This window comes from Mastomys coucha, unplaced genomic scaffold (genome assembly GCF_008632895.1).
Source record: "Mastomys coucha isolate ucsf_1 unplaced genomic scaffold, UCSF_Mcou_1 pScaffold23, whole genome shotgun sequence".
In the NCBI taxonomy this organism is placed as follows: domain Eukaryota; kingdom Metazoa; phylum Chordata; class Mammalia; order Rodentia; family Muridae; genus Mastomys; species Mastomys coucha.
In genome coordinates, this window is record NW_022196906.1 from 69,509,305 (window position 1) to 69,527,012 (window position 17,708).

The window sequence follows — 17,708 nt, forward strand, 5'->3', positions numbered from 1 at the left end:
GCTACTAGCCCGCTGCAGCTTGAACAAAGGGCCCGCAGGGCGCGACCGACCGTGTCCGCCTTGGAGGCTGGGGTCAAGGCCTGAAATGGCTTTCTCCCAGAGAGGCTAAAGGATAACCCGTTATCAGAAGGCAGCCGAGAGTCCCAAACCCTCCAGGGATGAATGGTGGGGTGAACTGGGGTAGCTGGAACACACACACATACACACACACACACACATACCAGATATGAAGTCAAAGGGACTTGGGACAGTCACCAGAAGGCTCTGAAAGGCATCTTTTCTCACAGACTCTATCCCCTCGGTGGGATAATAGTTGGCTTTGTGTGTTTTTTGTTGGTGAACCCACATCCCATGAGGAGAGGAAATGCAGGAGTTTGAGTGTGCCTGTGGTGATAATTAGCGATTGTAGTTTTTGTAGCGGGCTAAGCCTGCTTAGACCTGGTGACTGTGGTGTAGTGACCCAGCCGCTACGGACACAGAGGATATAGCCGGTAATACGGCTACGTCGTAGCAGCAAAGCCATCCAAAACCTATAACGTGACCATCTTCGAAGCCTTCTGCCCTCTGCGAGTCGGGCAGAGGCAGAGATGAAACTGGCTTTGCTCCCAGACTTCCGAACCCAGGTTTGATTTGCTGCAACTGGAGTAGCTGAGCCGAGGACGCTGCTCACGACCCCTAGTGGCCGCCTGGCGAGGGGACAGGAGATAGACGTTGGGCTGGCCGAGGCTTTGTTTTTAGGGCATCCTTGTCTTAAGATTTTCTAAGCCGTGTTTTGATAGGAAGAGGATGTGGAGGAGGAAGAGGATGGCTAAGAAAAGCTCCATCGAGGGAAACAGGATTCCTTCCCTACCAATTACAGCCCGAATTCTAAGCTACGCAACCCCTAATTGTAACCTACCCAGAAAAGTAAATGTTTTTTGATTCCCTGCCCGAATTACGCTGACATTTTACCTGAAAGGAGCGATAATTGCAGAGATGACCCTGGCGGTCTGAAGTCGGAGGCTGGGACCAGAATAGTCTGCACAGATTAACAGTTCCTTTGTTTTGCTTGCTTCTCAGCAAACTGGCCTGAGTGAGTCAGAGGGCACCCCCCAGGCCTTAAGCTTAGAAGCCTTTGTTTTTCTCTCCCGAGGGGTGAGTGAAAGGGCTGTCAGAGCCTGCAGGCATGGAACCCTGGTCCAGAGTCAGGACCCTGGACAGAGCCCCGCCGCCATGTAGCCTAATCCTGGACTCTGTCCCTAAAGAGCAGCTAAGACGCTACAGGATCCCATGCTGTAGCAAAGAAACATTAATAGCGAATATTCTGAAGTTTGTGAGAGCGGGAGGCCCCTCCTGGAATAAACACTGGCCCTGTCGGGTCGTCGAAAAGATCAAAACCGTCGTCAAAAATCAGGTGTTGATTGGTTTGTTCCTACGTGGCATGGCCCTTGCACACCAGCATATAAAATCGGAATTTGCGTCCCGGTGGGTGTGACAGGAGTTGGATCATTAAGCTAAAACGTTCAATTCAGTCCCTTTGATCCGTGCTGGGGAAAATCTATAGTCATCTCTAATCTACGAGGTCTTTAAGGAGGTTGTTACACTAGCTGTTTGATGTCGTCATCTTCCACATCCATGGCAAATTCAGCTAATCAAACACGCTGGTCCCCAAAGTTCTCTCAAGCAACAGTTCTTACAGAGTATACCGGTAAAATCCATTCTCGGTTTTCTTGTAAAGAAAAGGAAATATTCAACTCTAACGGCTGTGGGTAATTTAGAAGGAGGTTCCCAGGTGTCTCACTCCTCAGCGTCCATAGTTAGTGGTGGACATGTCCTTGAAGTGGTAATGCTCAGTGTTCTTGGTAAACTGAATATAATAGAGTATTTAAACACATGTTCATTTTTATAACTCAACCCCAGTGACTCGAAAGTGAAATAACCAGTTTCATTTCAGAGCCTATTTAAATACTAAGATTTCCACACTTTGATAAAATGGATGTCCCCTAACTTGGGGTAGCTACAGAAAGAGGATTTCTTGAAGCTATGCTTGTTATAGAATCCATTTCTAATATATAAAAACTCAGCCTATATGCATCACCGATCACTTTCTTTGTGTTGACATTTGAATGAGTGTGTACCCTCAGAAGAGAGACATGTTATTTCCACATAGAAAAATCAGCCTCATAGTCCAATAAGAAGGAACATCTTATTTCTAATGTAAATGAGTTTGGTATATAATCATACATTCCTATAACACCCATCTTACAGGTTTTTAGTTTAAAAAACAACAACAACAACAAATATATTCACTCTGATAAAGCTTACGTTCTTCATGAATGACAGATGACTAGGCCAGCCATGTGACAATCTGACTATTTGATACACACGTACAAGTATTTATCAGAGTCTCACTGTTCTATCATCTACATACCTTTCTTCTCAAAGATGTTACAATGGAACAAATAGCTTCTAAAACATTTTCTATTCATTTAATGTGTTGATTTAATATGACAACAGCTGAGCAGAGGGACAATTCATCAGGTTTGTCACACCAATGAATAAGAAGAGAATTTAAGTTGTTTGCTCACAGTGTATTTATTTCATGCTGTGGTGGGCACTCCCATTTAATACTCCCTGTCTATGCCAATGGCTCGTAAGTCTTACTACACGTGGAAATCACTTAAAGACCTAAACAACTAATGTCTGGCTGCAACCCCAGATATTTCTATTTCATTGAATGGGGTGTGACCCAGGCTCCCAGGTGATCTTAATGTGCCTGAAGGTCTGGGAACTTATATGGAAGTTACTCTGGCTTTCTCTGATACTTTCTGTAGTGGATTAAATAATTTGTCTCTAGTCATTCCACTGGAATTTACTGATGCCCTGGACTCAGTTTCCCTAATTTAAAGGTCCTGGCCAAACATATCCTCCACCAATAACTTCTGCTGCCAGTTCCAGATCACAATCAATACACCCAGAATGTGAATATCATTATCGTAAGCATCCATTTAACAAGGTCTGTACATCATAAAGCTCTTGAAATTTTAGAGTAAATATTTTCTCCGAGGCTTTCAAGGAAAGCTTTTGAAACAATTCTTTCTTCTCAGATATACAAGCAAGGTTTCTTTTAATTGACCCCCTCCAAAGAAGCAGCCAGAGTGGTAACAGATGTGAAGCCCATGTCTCTCTATCCACGTTTTCACTTAAACAATTATCGATAGGCAAGGCCCGTCTCATTAGATATGCTCTGCGGTAAGCCTGGCCCTATGGGACCCATGCCTGGAGGAAGGCCCAAAGGCCCAAGGCCACCCGTGCTTCCAAGGCTGATGTTCTTATATGCCTTTGGCTCTGTTCTTCCAAAACTTGTTTGCTACCTCAAATTTAGGACTCTGTATGTGCACACACATACACATACACACTCACTCACAGGGAGAGCAAATTGACAAAAAGCTCTGCTTGTATGTTGGTGATTGTTCAAGAGCAACTCGATTTCTGTCACATACCCACGTGCCTGCCACCCCTCTTTCTTCGAGGAGGAAAGAGAACGGGCAGTTTCTGAAATCATTCCTTTCTTTTAACATCTGATGATGATTTCATGGTCTCAAAGAGAGTTTGTCAGAAGAACACAGCCAACTATATGTTTTTCATTTGTCTTTTCCTCTTGCCTTCTTTAACAGAATTGGAGGTGGGGTGTTAAATATACAAGCGTGTGAAGCACGCCACCTAGTGGCAGTGGCCCTTACCGCAGGCGCCTTGACGAGTGGGTCAGGAGCTGCTACCGTGATTCCAATATTGATGGAGTCACAAAAATCGTTCATTAAGGCAATTTAATCTTTGCTATTAAATGTCCTTTCAATTCATTTGGGGTAATTAAGATGCAGTTAAAGTGATTAAATTCTAATTACTTATGCTAGAGAAAGACATATTTGTCACGCTAATGCTGTTAGAGGAAGGACTCAGAAAGAAAGTTAACGTTTACTTCAAATGATGCAGCTGGAAAAATCAGTTCCTCTTTTCATCATTAATCTGGTGAGCTGGGTGATTATGTAATGGCACTACAAGCTCATTAAATAGGAGAAGTGCTGATTAAAATGACTGCCAGGAGGAAAACTTGAATAGGAAGTAACTCAGTACAATATAGTCAGCATCCTTGGGCACGATCACTAGGTGTTCAAGCCTTCACCCCAAAGTAATAAAAACCTGGTAAGCTTTATCCTCGAATTGAAAGAGGGGTGGCACACAGAAGGCTTTTATTATCAAACCAAAGTCATTGTTAAATGTAAACATTCAAAAAAAAAAAAAAACCCACAGGGTCTTATGTATTCCAGACTAGTCTTGAACTCACTTTGTAACCAAGGATGACCTTGAACTTCTGATCCCCCTACCCCCATCTTCTGAGTTCTGGGGTGTGCCACCATGCCGAGTTTATGTAATGCTGGGGATCAAATCTGGAGTGTTCAATCATTTGAGGCAAAACACAACCCAACTTAGCCCCAGCTCCAACCCTGGAGAAACATCTTAAAGAATATTTTAAATTGGAGTAGAGAAAGCAAGTCAGCTAAGCGGGAGTGGGGAAGCAGAGAATTCCCAAGGTCAACATAAACCAGCACTTCCCCTGTCAGCTGTGGGAGCCACTTCTCACATAGACTCACTGCCTGTCACTGAGCAGTCCCTCCCCCAGCACTACCTGTCACTAAGCAGTCCCTCCCCAGCTGGATTCCTTTCCCTGCAGTGAGTGGTTCAGAGGCTTCTGCACTAAGTATCTCTGCTACAAATTAGTTCTCTGTGTCCCAGTGTAAAGTCGTCTTGCATTGTAAAGAAGAAGTTCACTGGTGCTCTGCTACGATAATCTCACGGCCTCCAGCTCCTTAGGACGGCTTAATTGTGAGTGTTCATAAAGGAGAGTAAATTGAAACTTAATGGATTTCATGTTTGCTTTACACACACACACACACACACACAAGCTTTTTAAGGAAATACCTCACATTTTCCCAGGAAGGTGATGCAATAATAAGAATCACCAATGAGATAACTGGGGGTTATTTTCCTAAAGCGATCATGTCTTTTAGTTTAGATAAATATGCATATTGAAACCATGATTGAGGAGGTTGCCTCTGTCTCCTGTTCATCCCATTGAGTGTTATTCCTGGGCACACCATAAGCAAAGAAGTGGACATTATTAAATTCGTCAGTCAATTAAGTTAAACAACTACCTTTAAAAATAAATCGATTATTTGAACATTTAAGGTAATTATGAATCACGACATGCTGTCTTTTTAATATAATATTGGTATTAATTCTTTGATAAATTTATATATGACATCATGCTGTCCTAAATTACTAGAAATGGGCAACTCTGGATTAAGAAGTGCCCTAGAGAAAGGTTCACTCAGTAATTAGCTCTTAGACCTCATCAAGTAATTTAACCTCTCTGAGCCTCTTTCTCCTTAAACGTAAAGTGAAGGCTTTGGCTTTCAGGTCCCTTCCAGGTCTCATTCTGTCACTGACTGCTTCCTATCACGACTGTGTAACCATGGCAAAGCCCAGCGGGCCTTCATCTCCTATCTCCATTCAGTATCCCGTCCACCTGTATTAAGGTGTGGGGTTCGGGGCTCAGTCTAGATGGCATTGTCTCAGGCTTGCCTCTCCAGTCAGGTGGTCAGGAGTTAACAGTCACAAGCTAACAGGGATAGCACAGGGATACCATGGACTATCGTGGACACATATATATTACCTATATATGACTGTGGGGGTGTAAATTAGCATCTTTGCTATAACAAATTTGTAATCATCATACAGTTATGGGCCCACACATGTCTAGAAATTCCACTATTTTGTATAATTCTAAACTCACAGCATTCCTGGGAATGTGGAAAGACTGCTCCTGGAGCCTTTAATTTGATGAATGGAAAAACTAGATACCCCAAATGTAAGTGTATGTCTATGAAGCAGGAATGTTTTTATATAAGGCAAATCTCAAAAGCAAGCAAGACTAAATAACGGTGTTTAGAGACATATCGATGCATGATGTTAACTCTTTTTTAAAACACTAATAGGGCTGGGTGGTGGTGGTGGTGGCACACACCTTTAATCCCAGTACTTGAGAGGCAGAGGCAGGCAGATCTCTGAGTTCGAGGCCAGCCTGGTCTTCAGAGCTAAATCCCTTTTGTCTCTGACTCGCTCTGTAGCCAAAGCTGGTCTTGAACCTCTGATCTTCCTGCCTCCACCTCCCTAATGCTAGGACTACAGGCACGAGCTGCTGTACCCTTTGTCCTCTGCAAATTTCTCGGATCTGAACTGAAGCTGGCAGCTCCTCTCCTCCCCCAGCTCACACACCTCCCCTCCAGCAATGAAAGCCTCCACCGGGCCCTGATTTCAGTGATGGAGAGCAAACTGCCATGCATTCCACACTCCTCTGGGGGAGGAAATCAGATGGGTCGAGAGAGATTCCCAGACGCAGCTCGATACAGTGCTGCACACCTCTAACACACCCCCCCCCACACACACACACACACACAGTCTAGGGCTGAAGCAAGAGGCTAAGGAAAAAAAATGGTACTGGGAATTTAATAGCAAATGGCTTTTTATTTACTTCTCTTATTTCTGGAATAGCCTGTTGCATTGCTCAGTGGGCCCAGGGTATGCATATAAACTGTAACTTCTTTTCATCTCTTTCCATTCTGAAGTTCACTTAAGATTTCCAGATCCCTATAGGGATATCTAATTCTGAATACACACTCTTCCAACTTGAAAGCTATCAGGATTCAGTGGAGCCTTTCTTCTGAGTGAGGCTCAAAGACCAGCAGCATCAGCAGCAACTAGGAACTTGGGTTCAGCCCTGACCTCCTGCATCTAAATCTGGATTTTCACAGGGTTCCCAGGAGGTTTTTAATATCTGTAAGTTCCAAGAGAGACTATAGCAAATCCTTCAGTATGTCCCTATTCCTTCATCCGCACAAACACTGACTGGCTGGAGACTGTCATGCACCAGGCACTGGGCTAAGTACACAGACACAAAAGAGGAACCTTAAAAGTACTGGTGGAGACCTCGTGTGTCTGTACAGGCTAAGGGCCAGCCTCTGGCATCAGGGCTCAAGGCAGCTGTGGCCAGTTGTGAAATGATCTGATTTGTCCTTTTGAAAGCATGCCTGGATGGTAGGGAGCCGATGAGCAGCTCCGTAGCAGCTAAGAGAGATGGGCTGCAAATATGTGTAAGGGATGTAAAGTTGGAAAGCTACTTTAAAAATAAAATGAAGCAGACATCCTGGGAGTGGGGGGGAGGGTGGGGACTCAAAGCTGTGACCCTGCCGTGGGAAGCTAAACACTTGGGTATACCTTTATCCATAGGGCAACTGTGATAGTTTAGTAGTCGGTCCTCCCCACCCCAGCCGATGGCTGTCTCTGTGGACACCGGACTCTTAAAGAACCAATGTAAGGGGTCAAACATACCCATCCCTGTTGTTAGAGGAGCAAAAGTAACCTCAAGAACAGATCTGTCAGCATCGAGTCCGAGAGAGGAGACTAAGCACAGGCCCTGTGCATGGCAGGCACGTGTTGGCTCCTCTTGGTCAGCCTGTGGTGGGAACAGCACTGTAAATACATATTGTTTTATCAGAAAGAGAACCCTGCTTTTCTTTAATCTGGTTCTCTTAGTTTTGTTTCTATTGCTGTGATAAAACACTGATCAAAACCAACTTGGGAGCCAGGCTTGATGGCACATGCCTTTAATCCCATCACCCTAGAGGCAGAGGCAGTCTGACCTCTGTGAGTTCCAGCCCAGCCCAGATTATATTAAAAACAAAAACAAAACAAAACAAAACAATTTTTTCATTTCAGGGAGAAAATGGTTTATCTTACGCCTTACAGTCCATCATGAAAGAAGGCCCGGGGAGGAACTAGAGGCAGAAACAGAAATAGAAGCCATGGAGGGGTGCTGTTTATTGCTTACCACTTACAGATTGCTCAGCCTGCTTTCTTACAGAACCCAGGATCACCTGGCCAGGGGTGCTCACAATGGGCTGGGCCCTCCCACATCAGTCATTAATCAAGAGAATTTTCTATGGGCTCATCTGACGGAGAAATTTTCTCTACTGACATTCTTTTTCCTAGGTGATCCTAACTTGTGTCTAGTTCACAAAACTACCCAGCACACCAGTTATTTGCATGGTTGTCCCATGAGCCCTAAACTGAAAGCAGGGTCGCTTTCAATTAATAAATATTTATTTTAATATATGTCATATGGCCATAATTTTTAAAAATTTAAACAATCAATAGGCATACCAAGTTTTCTTCTCAAGCCACTCTCCTGTTATTAAGTTTGTCAAGGTACTTTTGTGTGTTTTCAAGTACGCTCTACTAAATTTAATAATATAGAATTTTAGATTTCAATATTACCATCCCATCAGGAATAGGTTGGAAGGAAATTCACACACAAAAGGGTTGGGTATCTGTATAGGGATTAGAGAAGCAGAGCTGAAGCCTGGAGGGGGCGGGGAGGGGAAGCTTCTAAAACCCCATTCTTCTGTACTCTCCAGAGATAACCTATGGTTTTAAAAGCATGTGAACGTGTGTGTGTGTGTGTGTGTGTGTGTGTGTGTGTGTGTGTGTAGGGTGGGTGATCTTTTTTTTGTAAATAAAGGTTTTGGTTTTTTTTTTCATTTCCCAAACTGTACATTTCTAGGGAGAATAGAGAATGCTTCATGATTTAATTTTCTTGGCTGACAGTTGCTGCTCTAGAAATGCTTATTTCCACATTGGGCAGTATGCCAGTGTGGCGGACTGAGCAACACGTAGAGAAACAATACAGGCTGGCCATGTTCTAGGGAGGTGGAAAGCAGCCCAACTTCAACAAATGGAGAGGTTTCTTCATTTCAAGTCATCCTTGAAAAGTGACTCGGGGGCTGGAGAGATGGCTCACAGGGTAAGAGAGCCTACTGCTCTACCAACACCCATCTCAACAGACTCAAAATCACCTGTAACTCTAGCTGCAGGGAATCTAATGCCCTCTTCTGGCCTATATAGTCATTGCATCCACATGCACACATACACACACACACACATACACACAGAGGCACATAGGAATACACATAATTTAAAATAAAAATTTTAAATAAAAATGTTATGTTACTACATTTATGGTGGAATATTTGAAAACACGTAAAAAATAGCTAAGGCCATAATGATCCATCATTACTCCTACCCAAACTATGAGTAGCATTCATTCATTCATTCATTCAGTATCTATGTAGAGACAGGATGGTCACAATCTGCAGTGTGGCAAATGAAGCACACATTCTGCCTTTGCTCTCACAGCACTTAATGCCAGAAAACATTTATGAATCTCCTATTTTATAGTTGTGCTATAATTTATTTAATCAATCTCCTATTTTTAGACACTTACCTTGGTCTATAAACTACTCAGGGAAATAAAGTTTTATGGTTTTATATTTTAGAAGTATCATAATTCACATGGCCTCTCTGACAAGCATTCCTATCCTTGAATATTTTACTGTATTCAGGGCTTTTGCTTGATTTTGCTACTCTCAAATGCTGTGGCAGCCAGCATTACACGTGAAATTTTAACAGACTTGGCTTCCTCTTTCAAAGATGGCTTTTCTCTAAGTACTAGATGCCTACATAGAACCTTGAAAATATAAGAAGGAAACAGAACAAAGTTGCTCCTTTACTCTATAACCAAGAAATGATGCATTTCTAAATATTGGTTTATTTCCTTCTTGCTTGAAAAAAATGTATAATATTGTTAACTCTTTGAGAATTTCATGCACTGTATTTTACTCATAATCACCCTCCACATACTTCCCCCTAATTCCTCCCAGATTCCTTCTCCACCTTTCTATTCTCCCAACTTCTTAGTCTCTATTTAAAAAAAAAAAAAAAAAAAAAAAAAAAAAAAAAAAAAAAAAAAAAAAAAAAAAAAAAAAAAAAAAACACTAATTTATGCAATGTAAATTGGACTTAGTGGGGTTAAAAATCTATACACACACGCATATACACACACACACTCATGGATGTGAAGCCATCTCCTGAAACATAGTGAACCGATCAGGGACCCCACACTTAAAGAAAACTGATTCTCCCTCCCCCCAAAGCCATCAACAGTTAACAGTTCCTCAGTTAGGGGTGGGGGCCTAGGAACCCCTTCCCACCTCATGCTCATTTGTGGATCTTGTGCAGGTCCACCTTGGTAACCACAGCGGTCATGAGCTCACGGAGTGCAGAGGTCCTGTCATGTCCGAAGATACTGCTTGCTCCAGTCCTTCCTGACCTCTGGATCCCATAATCTTTCCTTCTAGTTTTTTTTTTCTTTAAATATTTTTTTAAGATTTATTTATTTATTATATGTAGGTACACTGTAGCTATCTTCAGACAGCACCAGAAGAGGGCATCAGATCTCATTGCGGGTGGTTGTGAGCCACCATGTGGTTGCTGGGATTTGAACTCATGACCTTCCGAAGAGCAGTCGGTGCTCTTCCCCACTGAGCCATCTCTCTAGCCCCCTTCTAGTTTTTTAATGGCATGAATATAAGTGAGATACTTGTCACAAGCCTGATGACCTGAGTTCAATGCCCTCATGGTGGGCAGAGGAAACCAATCCCCCCAAGTTGTCCTCTGACCTCCATCTGCACACGCGTACACACACACATACACACATACATACACACAAAATAATTGCAATAAAAATAAAAGTGTGTATATAAGATATACCTTAGGTTTTTTATTCTGTTACAAAATTGAGTTGATAGAGTATGTTCAATCAAACACGCCTCCATGTTATTAAATACCATTCAGAAGTACAGAAAGCTGTTTATACTTTGATTTGGAACTCCTTTCAGATTATGAAAATCTGCAAAGATAGATAGAGCAAAGGCCGTCAGGAGACTCCCCTCAACTTGAGCACTGGCCAGTGGCTAGCATCCAACTTACTTGCTTCATGTTTGCTCTCTTCCCATGGAGGGGGTTTATTTTCCTTGAAGGCATGCTCCATTCATGGCCCACCCCTTACCTCAAAATAGTCTAGCATCTTCCTAAGCCCAGGGATATTCTCTTGTGGTGGTCACTGCTCACTTTGTCAGGTGATTCATGGTGTGCTTGGAGCACGGTTCTCTAGGACAGAATTCTGTCTCCACTGTGCTTCCAAATTTTATCGTGCGGTAGTCCCTTTCCACCCTCTTTCTCTTACAAAGCTGGTATGGAAAAAAAAGCTATTCTCTTTAAAGTTTGTGTTTATCACATGTATTCATTCGTTCGTTTGTTCATTTGTTTGTAGGTGTGCGCATGTTTGCAGGTGTGTGTGCATGTGTGTGTGTGTGGGTGGGTTGGGGGGTGCCAGCATGCCAGGCACCTATATGGAGGTCAGAGGACAGTATGCAGAAGTCCAGTCTCTGCATCCACTCTGGGGAGGGGTCTCAGAAATTGAACTCCAGTCAAGTTCCCTTAGTTTCCAGGCCCTGTAGAATTCGCTCGTTCTCCTGTGTGTGCTTCTGCTGTTGCCTCGTGTTTCCATTGAGCTTCTGCTCTCTTACCCAGAAAGCGCCATGGGTGGCAGTGTGCCTTCTCTGAAGACCACATCTGGAGGCCCCCAACTGTCTGTTCCTCCCTTACCTGGTGAGTGAGTTTTGTTTACCCAAAGTGTTATCTAACTTCTACACTGTGTAATTACTGGTCATTTTCCCCCTTCCTTCCAATTAAAAGGCAACCCACGGAAAGCACTTTAAGACAGTGGAAATATTCTACTTCTTAAAAGTCCCTGTCTATTTAGCACCTGTTTATCTTTGCTTGTTCTGACTTTTTCTACCCTCAGCATTGTGCACACTGGACAGGGAGTCGTCAGAGTCCTTGGCGCTCTCATTCTCTCTCTCTCTCTCTCTCTCTCTCTCTCTCTCTCTCTCTCTCTCTCTCTCTCTCTCTCCCTCCCTCCCTCCCTCCCTCCCATTTACTATTGGTGTGGACTCATACAATTCCTTTTTTATCAACAATTTGCAAAATATTGCTTGCTTTTAAATATTTTGGTTGCTCAAGTTGTCTCAGACTTGGCTAATGGGAGCCCCTCTTATGTGTCATGTTATTACTATTCTTTTAAACTTTTCAGCATAAAGTGATATTTCAAGTTCGTTTGGTACCCTTGCTGCCCTAAGCCTTGGGTTTACCCCTTCCCTGATGAGCCATGGCTTATGCTGATGGACAAGGCATTAGAGACTAAGAAGAGCTGGGTACGATCATTGCATGAGCTATTAGCATGGCTTTGTTTCTCCACTCTCTCAGATAAAGCTGCGAAGTAAATACATAGAGATAAACATAAACACATTCATACATATATAACATACATGCATACAGAATCATGCTTAATATTTACATTTGTATTACATGTGCATGTCTGTATTCATGAAGTACATGATATACGTACATGATATAGTGGTCAGAGGGAAACTTCCAGTAGTAGTCAGTTCTCTCCTTCCATCATGTAGGTCCTGGAGATGAAACTATGGTTTTCAGGCTTGATGACAATCTTCTTTACCCTTTGGGCCATCGTGTGTGTGTGTGTGTGTGTGTGTGTGTGTGTGTGTGTGTGTTTGTGTGTGTATAATCATGTTTATATCAATTCCTGCACCCCACAATTGTTAAATAATCCCATGGGATTTTTTTTTTTTGCCTTTCCTTATGCCCTATTTGTATATCCTTCTTCAGTCTACAGTCAGAAATCTGACACTGACACTCAATAATCAATTATCATTCTCTCTCCCTTCCCCTTCTCTCTTTCACATACACACACAGACACAAACACTCAGACACACACACACAGAGACATACACATAGATACACACAGAGAGACACATACATAGACATACACACACAGACACAGACAGACACATACACAGAGATCACACACAAGACACAGAAAAAGACATATATTCACATACACACAAAGAGATTCTCTCTCTCTCTCTCTCTCTCTCTCTCTCTCTCTCTCTCTCTCTCACACACACACACACACACACACACACACACACACACATTTGCTCAGTCCTGTAGCACATCCAGAAACAAACCTGCCTAACCATTTTTCCATAGGAATAACTCCCAAGACTTCCTTCAAACACATGTCCCTGAATCACTTGGGAGCTTCTTAGAAACCCCACTGAATCAGAAGCACTGAGATGCTCATCATCAATACCTTAACAAGCTCCAAAGCGTTTGTGACATGCACTGAACTTTGAGACTCAGCTCACCATTGTAATGTAGGTTTGTCTTGTTCATCGGGTGCCAGCCTGGTAAACGACGGGCAACACCAACACTTCTCTTCATCCCTCTGGTCCTGAAATATGTACTCACCCAAGAAGTGGCTTTCTAGTCTCCCTGAACTCTCTCCTCATTAGGTGCTTTGCATGATGGGGGAGACTCCATTAGTTAGTGCTAAAAAACCTTTACAGCTGCACTGTTGGTCAGAGCTACGGTATGTCGTCAGCATGGTGAACCTTGGGTTAAATTCCCAGCACCAAAAGCCATGAATTGGAGCATCTCAACTTCTGCTTCCGTTAGAAGCTCCTGATTCAAGATTATAACTGATTATAATCTCAGTTCCCATTATTCTGCTCAGGCGGAATTGTCACATGGCTCAGGTCTAAGAATCACTGACCTAGAATATCTCAGCTTTAGCCGTGTGACAGAATCGCCTGGGGCCACTGTGAACACTGCCCCTCTCTAGTTGAGATGCTCTGATCCCAGGTGCCAGCTTCTAAGGCTTCCCATTTGGCTCCAGTGTCTAGCCACCCCTAAAAACTCCTGAAGGTTCTTCTAGCCTTTTTCACTGCAGAATGTAGACTAGCCCTGGAGTCCAGGGGAAAAGCATGATACCATCACCTATGGGGTGGGGGAACAAGCAGCCAGAGGGATCTAAATGGCAAAATGTTCAGTAACATGCAGTTGCCAAAAAAGAAGCAAAGTGACATCTTTGTGTGTTTCCAACACATTATTCTCGTGAGCACTTTAGCCCCAGAGACTGAATTTCCTCAAGACTCTTTTCCAGGGGCCATCTCATGAATTTATTGTTATGGTTTCCACTACAAAGGACGTAGACATGTGCCGTCCCACTCATAAATCCAATTCTTGGACTAAGGAGATGGCTCAGATACTTGAGTGCTAGGTTTGTTCCCTAGAATGCATAAACCAGGCATGGTGATTCTAACACTCGGGAGGCAGAGGCAGAAGGTTCAGAAGTTCAGGGTCATTCTCAGATACATAGCAAGCTGAGGTCAGACTGACCTACACAAGACCCTATCTTAGGAGGGAAAAAAAAATCCAATTATTTTCTTCTGTACCCTGACCTAGGGATGTATTGATCAGTTACACTCCAGGCTTAGCGAGGAAGATCACAGTGTACCCTGACCTTCTGGAACACAGAGCCTGTACTTGCACACCAATTGCTTATGAGGGGTGTGGTCACTCAGGGTCTCAGACAAACTTAATTCCCCTGCATCTTCTGTTTCTCCAGCTTCATCTTTCCAACATGTTCCCTGCTTGGTCCTGAACCACAGCTTCCTTCGCCAAGGTCTCAGCTGACTTTCTTTTTCCTTTGTTCCTTTTTAGATTTTTATCTATTTTATTATTTTATGTGTATTGCATGTATACTCACCACATGTGTGCTTAGTGCCTGCAGAGGCTGGAAGAGAGTGTCAAATCCATGGGGACTGGAATTACAGACAGTTGTAAGTCATCGAGAGGGTGCTGGAATTCAAACTCAGGTCCTTTGCAAAAGCAACAAGTGCTCTTAACCACTAGGCCAACTCTCCAGCCCTCCACTGTTTTCTAAAGTCATCTTAGGAATGTCTCCTCAGTAGAGTTGCCCCGGTTCAAGAGTAGCCATCCCGCTGGGCGTGGTGGCGCACGCCTTTAATCCCAGCCCTTGGGAGGCAGAGGCAGGTGGATTTCTGAGTTTGAGGCCAGCCTGGTCTACAGAGTGAGTTCCAGGACAGCCAGAGCTACACAGAGAAACCCTGTCTCCAAAAAACCAAAACCAAAACAAAACAAAGAATAGCCATCCCGAAAAGTATTTTTGAAATTTGATATTAAGTTTTATCTTTAGTGTCTCTAATTTCTACTGGTCCACATCTAGCCAGTTTATATAACAAGAATGCTAGTTTGCTGGGGTTGGGGGAAATCTGTGATCTAACTTTTTTTTTTAAACCATGCAAAAGATTGTCTCCACTCCAATGGGAGAGACTGATGAGAAACAAACTAAATCCAAGGGTAATGGGGGTGGGGTGCTCTTCTGTTGTCCCAGGAACCAACAATTTCCCCTGGGACAGAGAGGCAGAGAGAAAATGAAACTCTGGAACCTGGCCTTACTCTATAAGGAATTCTTTGAATGGAAAGAAGGCAGAAATGGCATTCTGGGTGGAGGGAATAGCTTAGGTAAAGCTGTAGAAGCATGAATGTGCTTGGTGCATTTAGGTGCGGTAGTGTGGTAGTGTGAGCAGTGTGGTAGTGTGAGCAGTGTGGTAGGGGTGATGGGCAGTGGGTGGGCAGTGAAGAGACAGATGCAAGCTAGTTGAGGTCATAGTATCAAGATCCTTGAGGTAGAGCAGACATTGAGCTCTCTTCTTGGGCTTCAGGAAACCCCTGTAAAGTTCATTTTTAGTGTATACTATTATCATATTAGAGAAAATTATAGTATGGTTATACAGACATCTTTCCAGAGACCCAAACGAGGCAAGCTTTGATTGTTTGAAATTAGCTACGGGAAATTAGTTTAATTTGTACTTTTGTGTGTGCACATGTGTACACGACTGTGCACATCCATGATATTCTCAGAGGAAGACAGGCGTCCCTCTCTATCACGTTTTACTCTATTCCCTTGAGACAGTCACTCGCCACCAACCTGGAGCTACACTAGCAACCAGTAAGCCCCAGCAATCCTCCAGACTCCGTTGGAGTTACAGGCCTACCTATGCAGCCCCGCCCATCTTTTGATATCACTGCTGGGGACACAAGCTTAGGTCCCCATGCCTGTGGAATAAGAGCTCTTACCTGCTGAGTCATCTCCTGTCCCTGGAGACTGATTTTTATAATTCTTTTTTTTTTTATAACTTTTACTTGTTATGAATACGATAGATGCTAATTATAAAAACTGAATCAATACATTTTATAATTCACAATAGACGTGCATGAGCTAAAACGCATGCTAAGCATGGAGTTCATCAGGTCAGCTCTATATCTTGACTGGCTTGCAAGACAAACATCATAACTCTAGAACCATACCAATTATTGGGCTCCAAATGATCGAAGGGCTTTTAAAATATTTTTTTAATTATGTGTATATGGTTGGGTATGTGTACCTGATGCCCTTAGCTCTCCAGCCCTCTTCTTCCGCGTGGAAGCTAAAAGGCCTTCTTTTCCTAGTCTGCCCCCACCTCGTACTCATCTCTGCCTACAAGACCAAGGACTGATACTGACTTACAATAACAGTGAGACAAAAGAATATGGAATGGAGAGTCTGCCCAGTTGAACCAAGAGACGACCACACAGTTCAACCCACACTTCTTGAGGAGTCCATTTCCTTTTGGGAGTGGGGAGTAGGTTTAGACTGGATCTTGTAATGTAGCCTAGGCTTGCTTCCCTCAACAATCCCCATAGCCCAGCCTCCCAAGTGCTGGAATTCCAGGCAATTACAATCGCAATTCTGTGCCGGTAGCTGCTGAGCCATCTCTCCAGCCTTTGTTTCTTTTAAATGGCTCAGAGGTCTAGGAAGATACAGTGTTGAGCTGTCTGTGGAGTCTATGGTGCTTGCTTGTCATTGCTTTAAGCTCTTATATTGGCCATTTGGGCAATTGTGAGGGGCATGGATTTGCTTTGCTGCCACCATCTAAATAAGACTTTGCTGATCACAGAGCTACCACTGCTTTGTTTTGTTGTTGCTCTTTGTTATTTGTTCCTTGGAAGGAGGCAGACCTCCCCTTGTATCCCAGTGTGGCCTGGAATGGATTACAGGCATGTATCACACAACTCGTGGCTTATTTGCTCTTTTTCAAAAGCAGTGAAGGAGTCTGGGGATATAGTCAGTGGGTAGAGGGCTGGTCTAGCTTGCATGAAGCTAGATTCAGTCCCCAGAACCTCCTAAATGAGAGGTGATGGCACTTATGCCTGTAACCCCATACTTGAGAGGTTCTCAGACCCTCATCCTCAGTTACACATTGAGTTCCAAGTCAGCCTGAGAAATTAGATACTATCCCAATCAAATAATAAGAATAGAGAATAAAAATCCGTAAAGATCATAGATGGTACAATGGAAGTCAATGGGGCAGCTAGATACTGAGACAGAGAGATGGGGGGATTGCTTCAAATATTATTTAATTAAGGTCATAGTAGACTTTGGAAACCAGAAGGGGTGCTTCAGCCCTGAGTGGTAGTTTCAGAGTCCTCAGAGGCCTTACACCCATGTTTGCTCAGTTAAAGAGGTCTCCAGGATCTGTCAACCCTGTGACAGGATTTAGAGTCGGCAAAGACTTGAGACCACTGTCTGACTCGCCTACTGACTTCCCGAGGAAGGAAAGCTTGGTAAATTCATATGCAAAACCAAATTTAAGGCGAAGGGGCTTGAACTCTCAGCTTTGTGCTTGCTACTGGGCTTTATCTCCAGCCTCTAATTTGCAAACTTCTGCAATTCTTCTTAAGAACTTAGCCGTGCGGTGGTGGCACACGCCTTTAGTCCCAGC

The 17,708-nt window shown here is 43.4% G+C and overlaps 1 protein-coding gene across 3 annotated transcripts in view; it reads left to right on the forward strand.

Moving 5' to 3' along the window:
• The window catches only part of Onecut1 (one cut homeobox 1), a 31,696-nt gene that overhangs the window by 5,353 nt on the left and 8,635 nt on the right, over positions 1–17,708 (forward strand). For 2 of the 3 annotated variants that reach the window (XM_031344647.1, XM_031344646.1), the window contains exon 2: positions 11,527–11,604. The exons of the other annotated variant lie outside the window; for it this stretch is intronic. In XM_031344647.1, the coding sequence (XP_031200507.1) occupies positions 11,527–11,604 (78 nt within the window). The remainder of the gene's footprint in view (positions 1–11,526; positions 11,605–17,708) is intronic. 3 annotated transcript variants of the gene reach the window in all.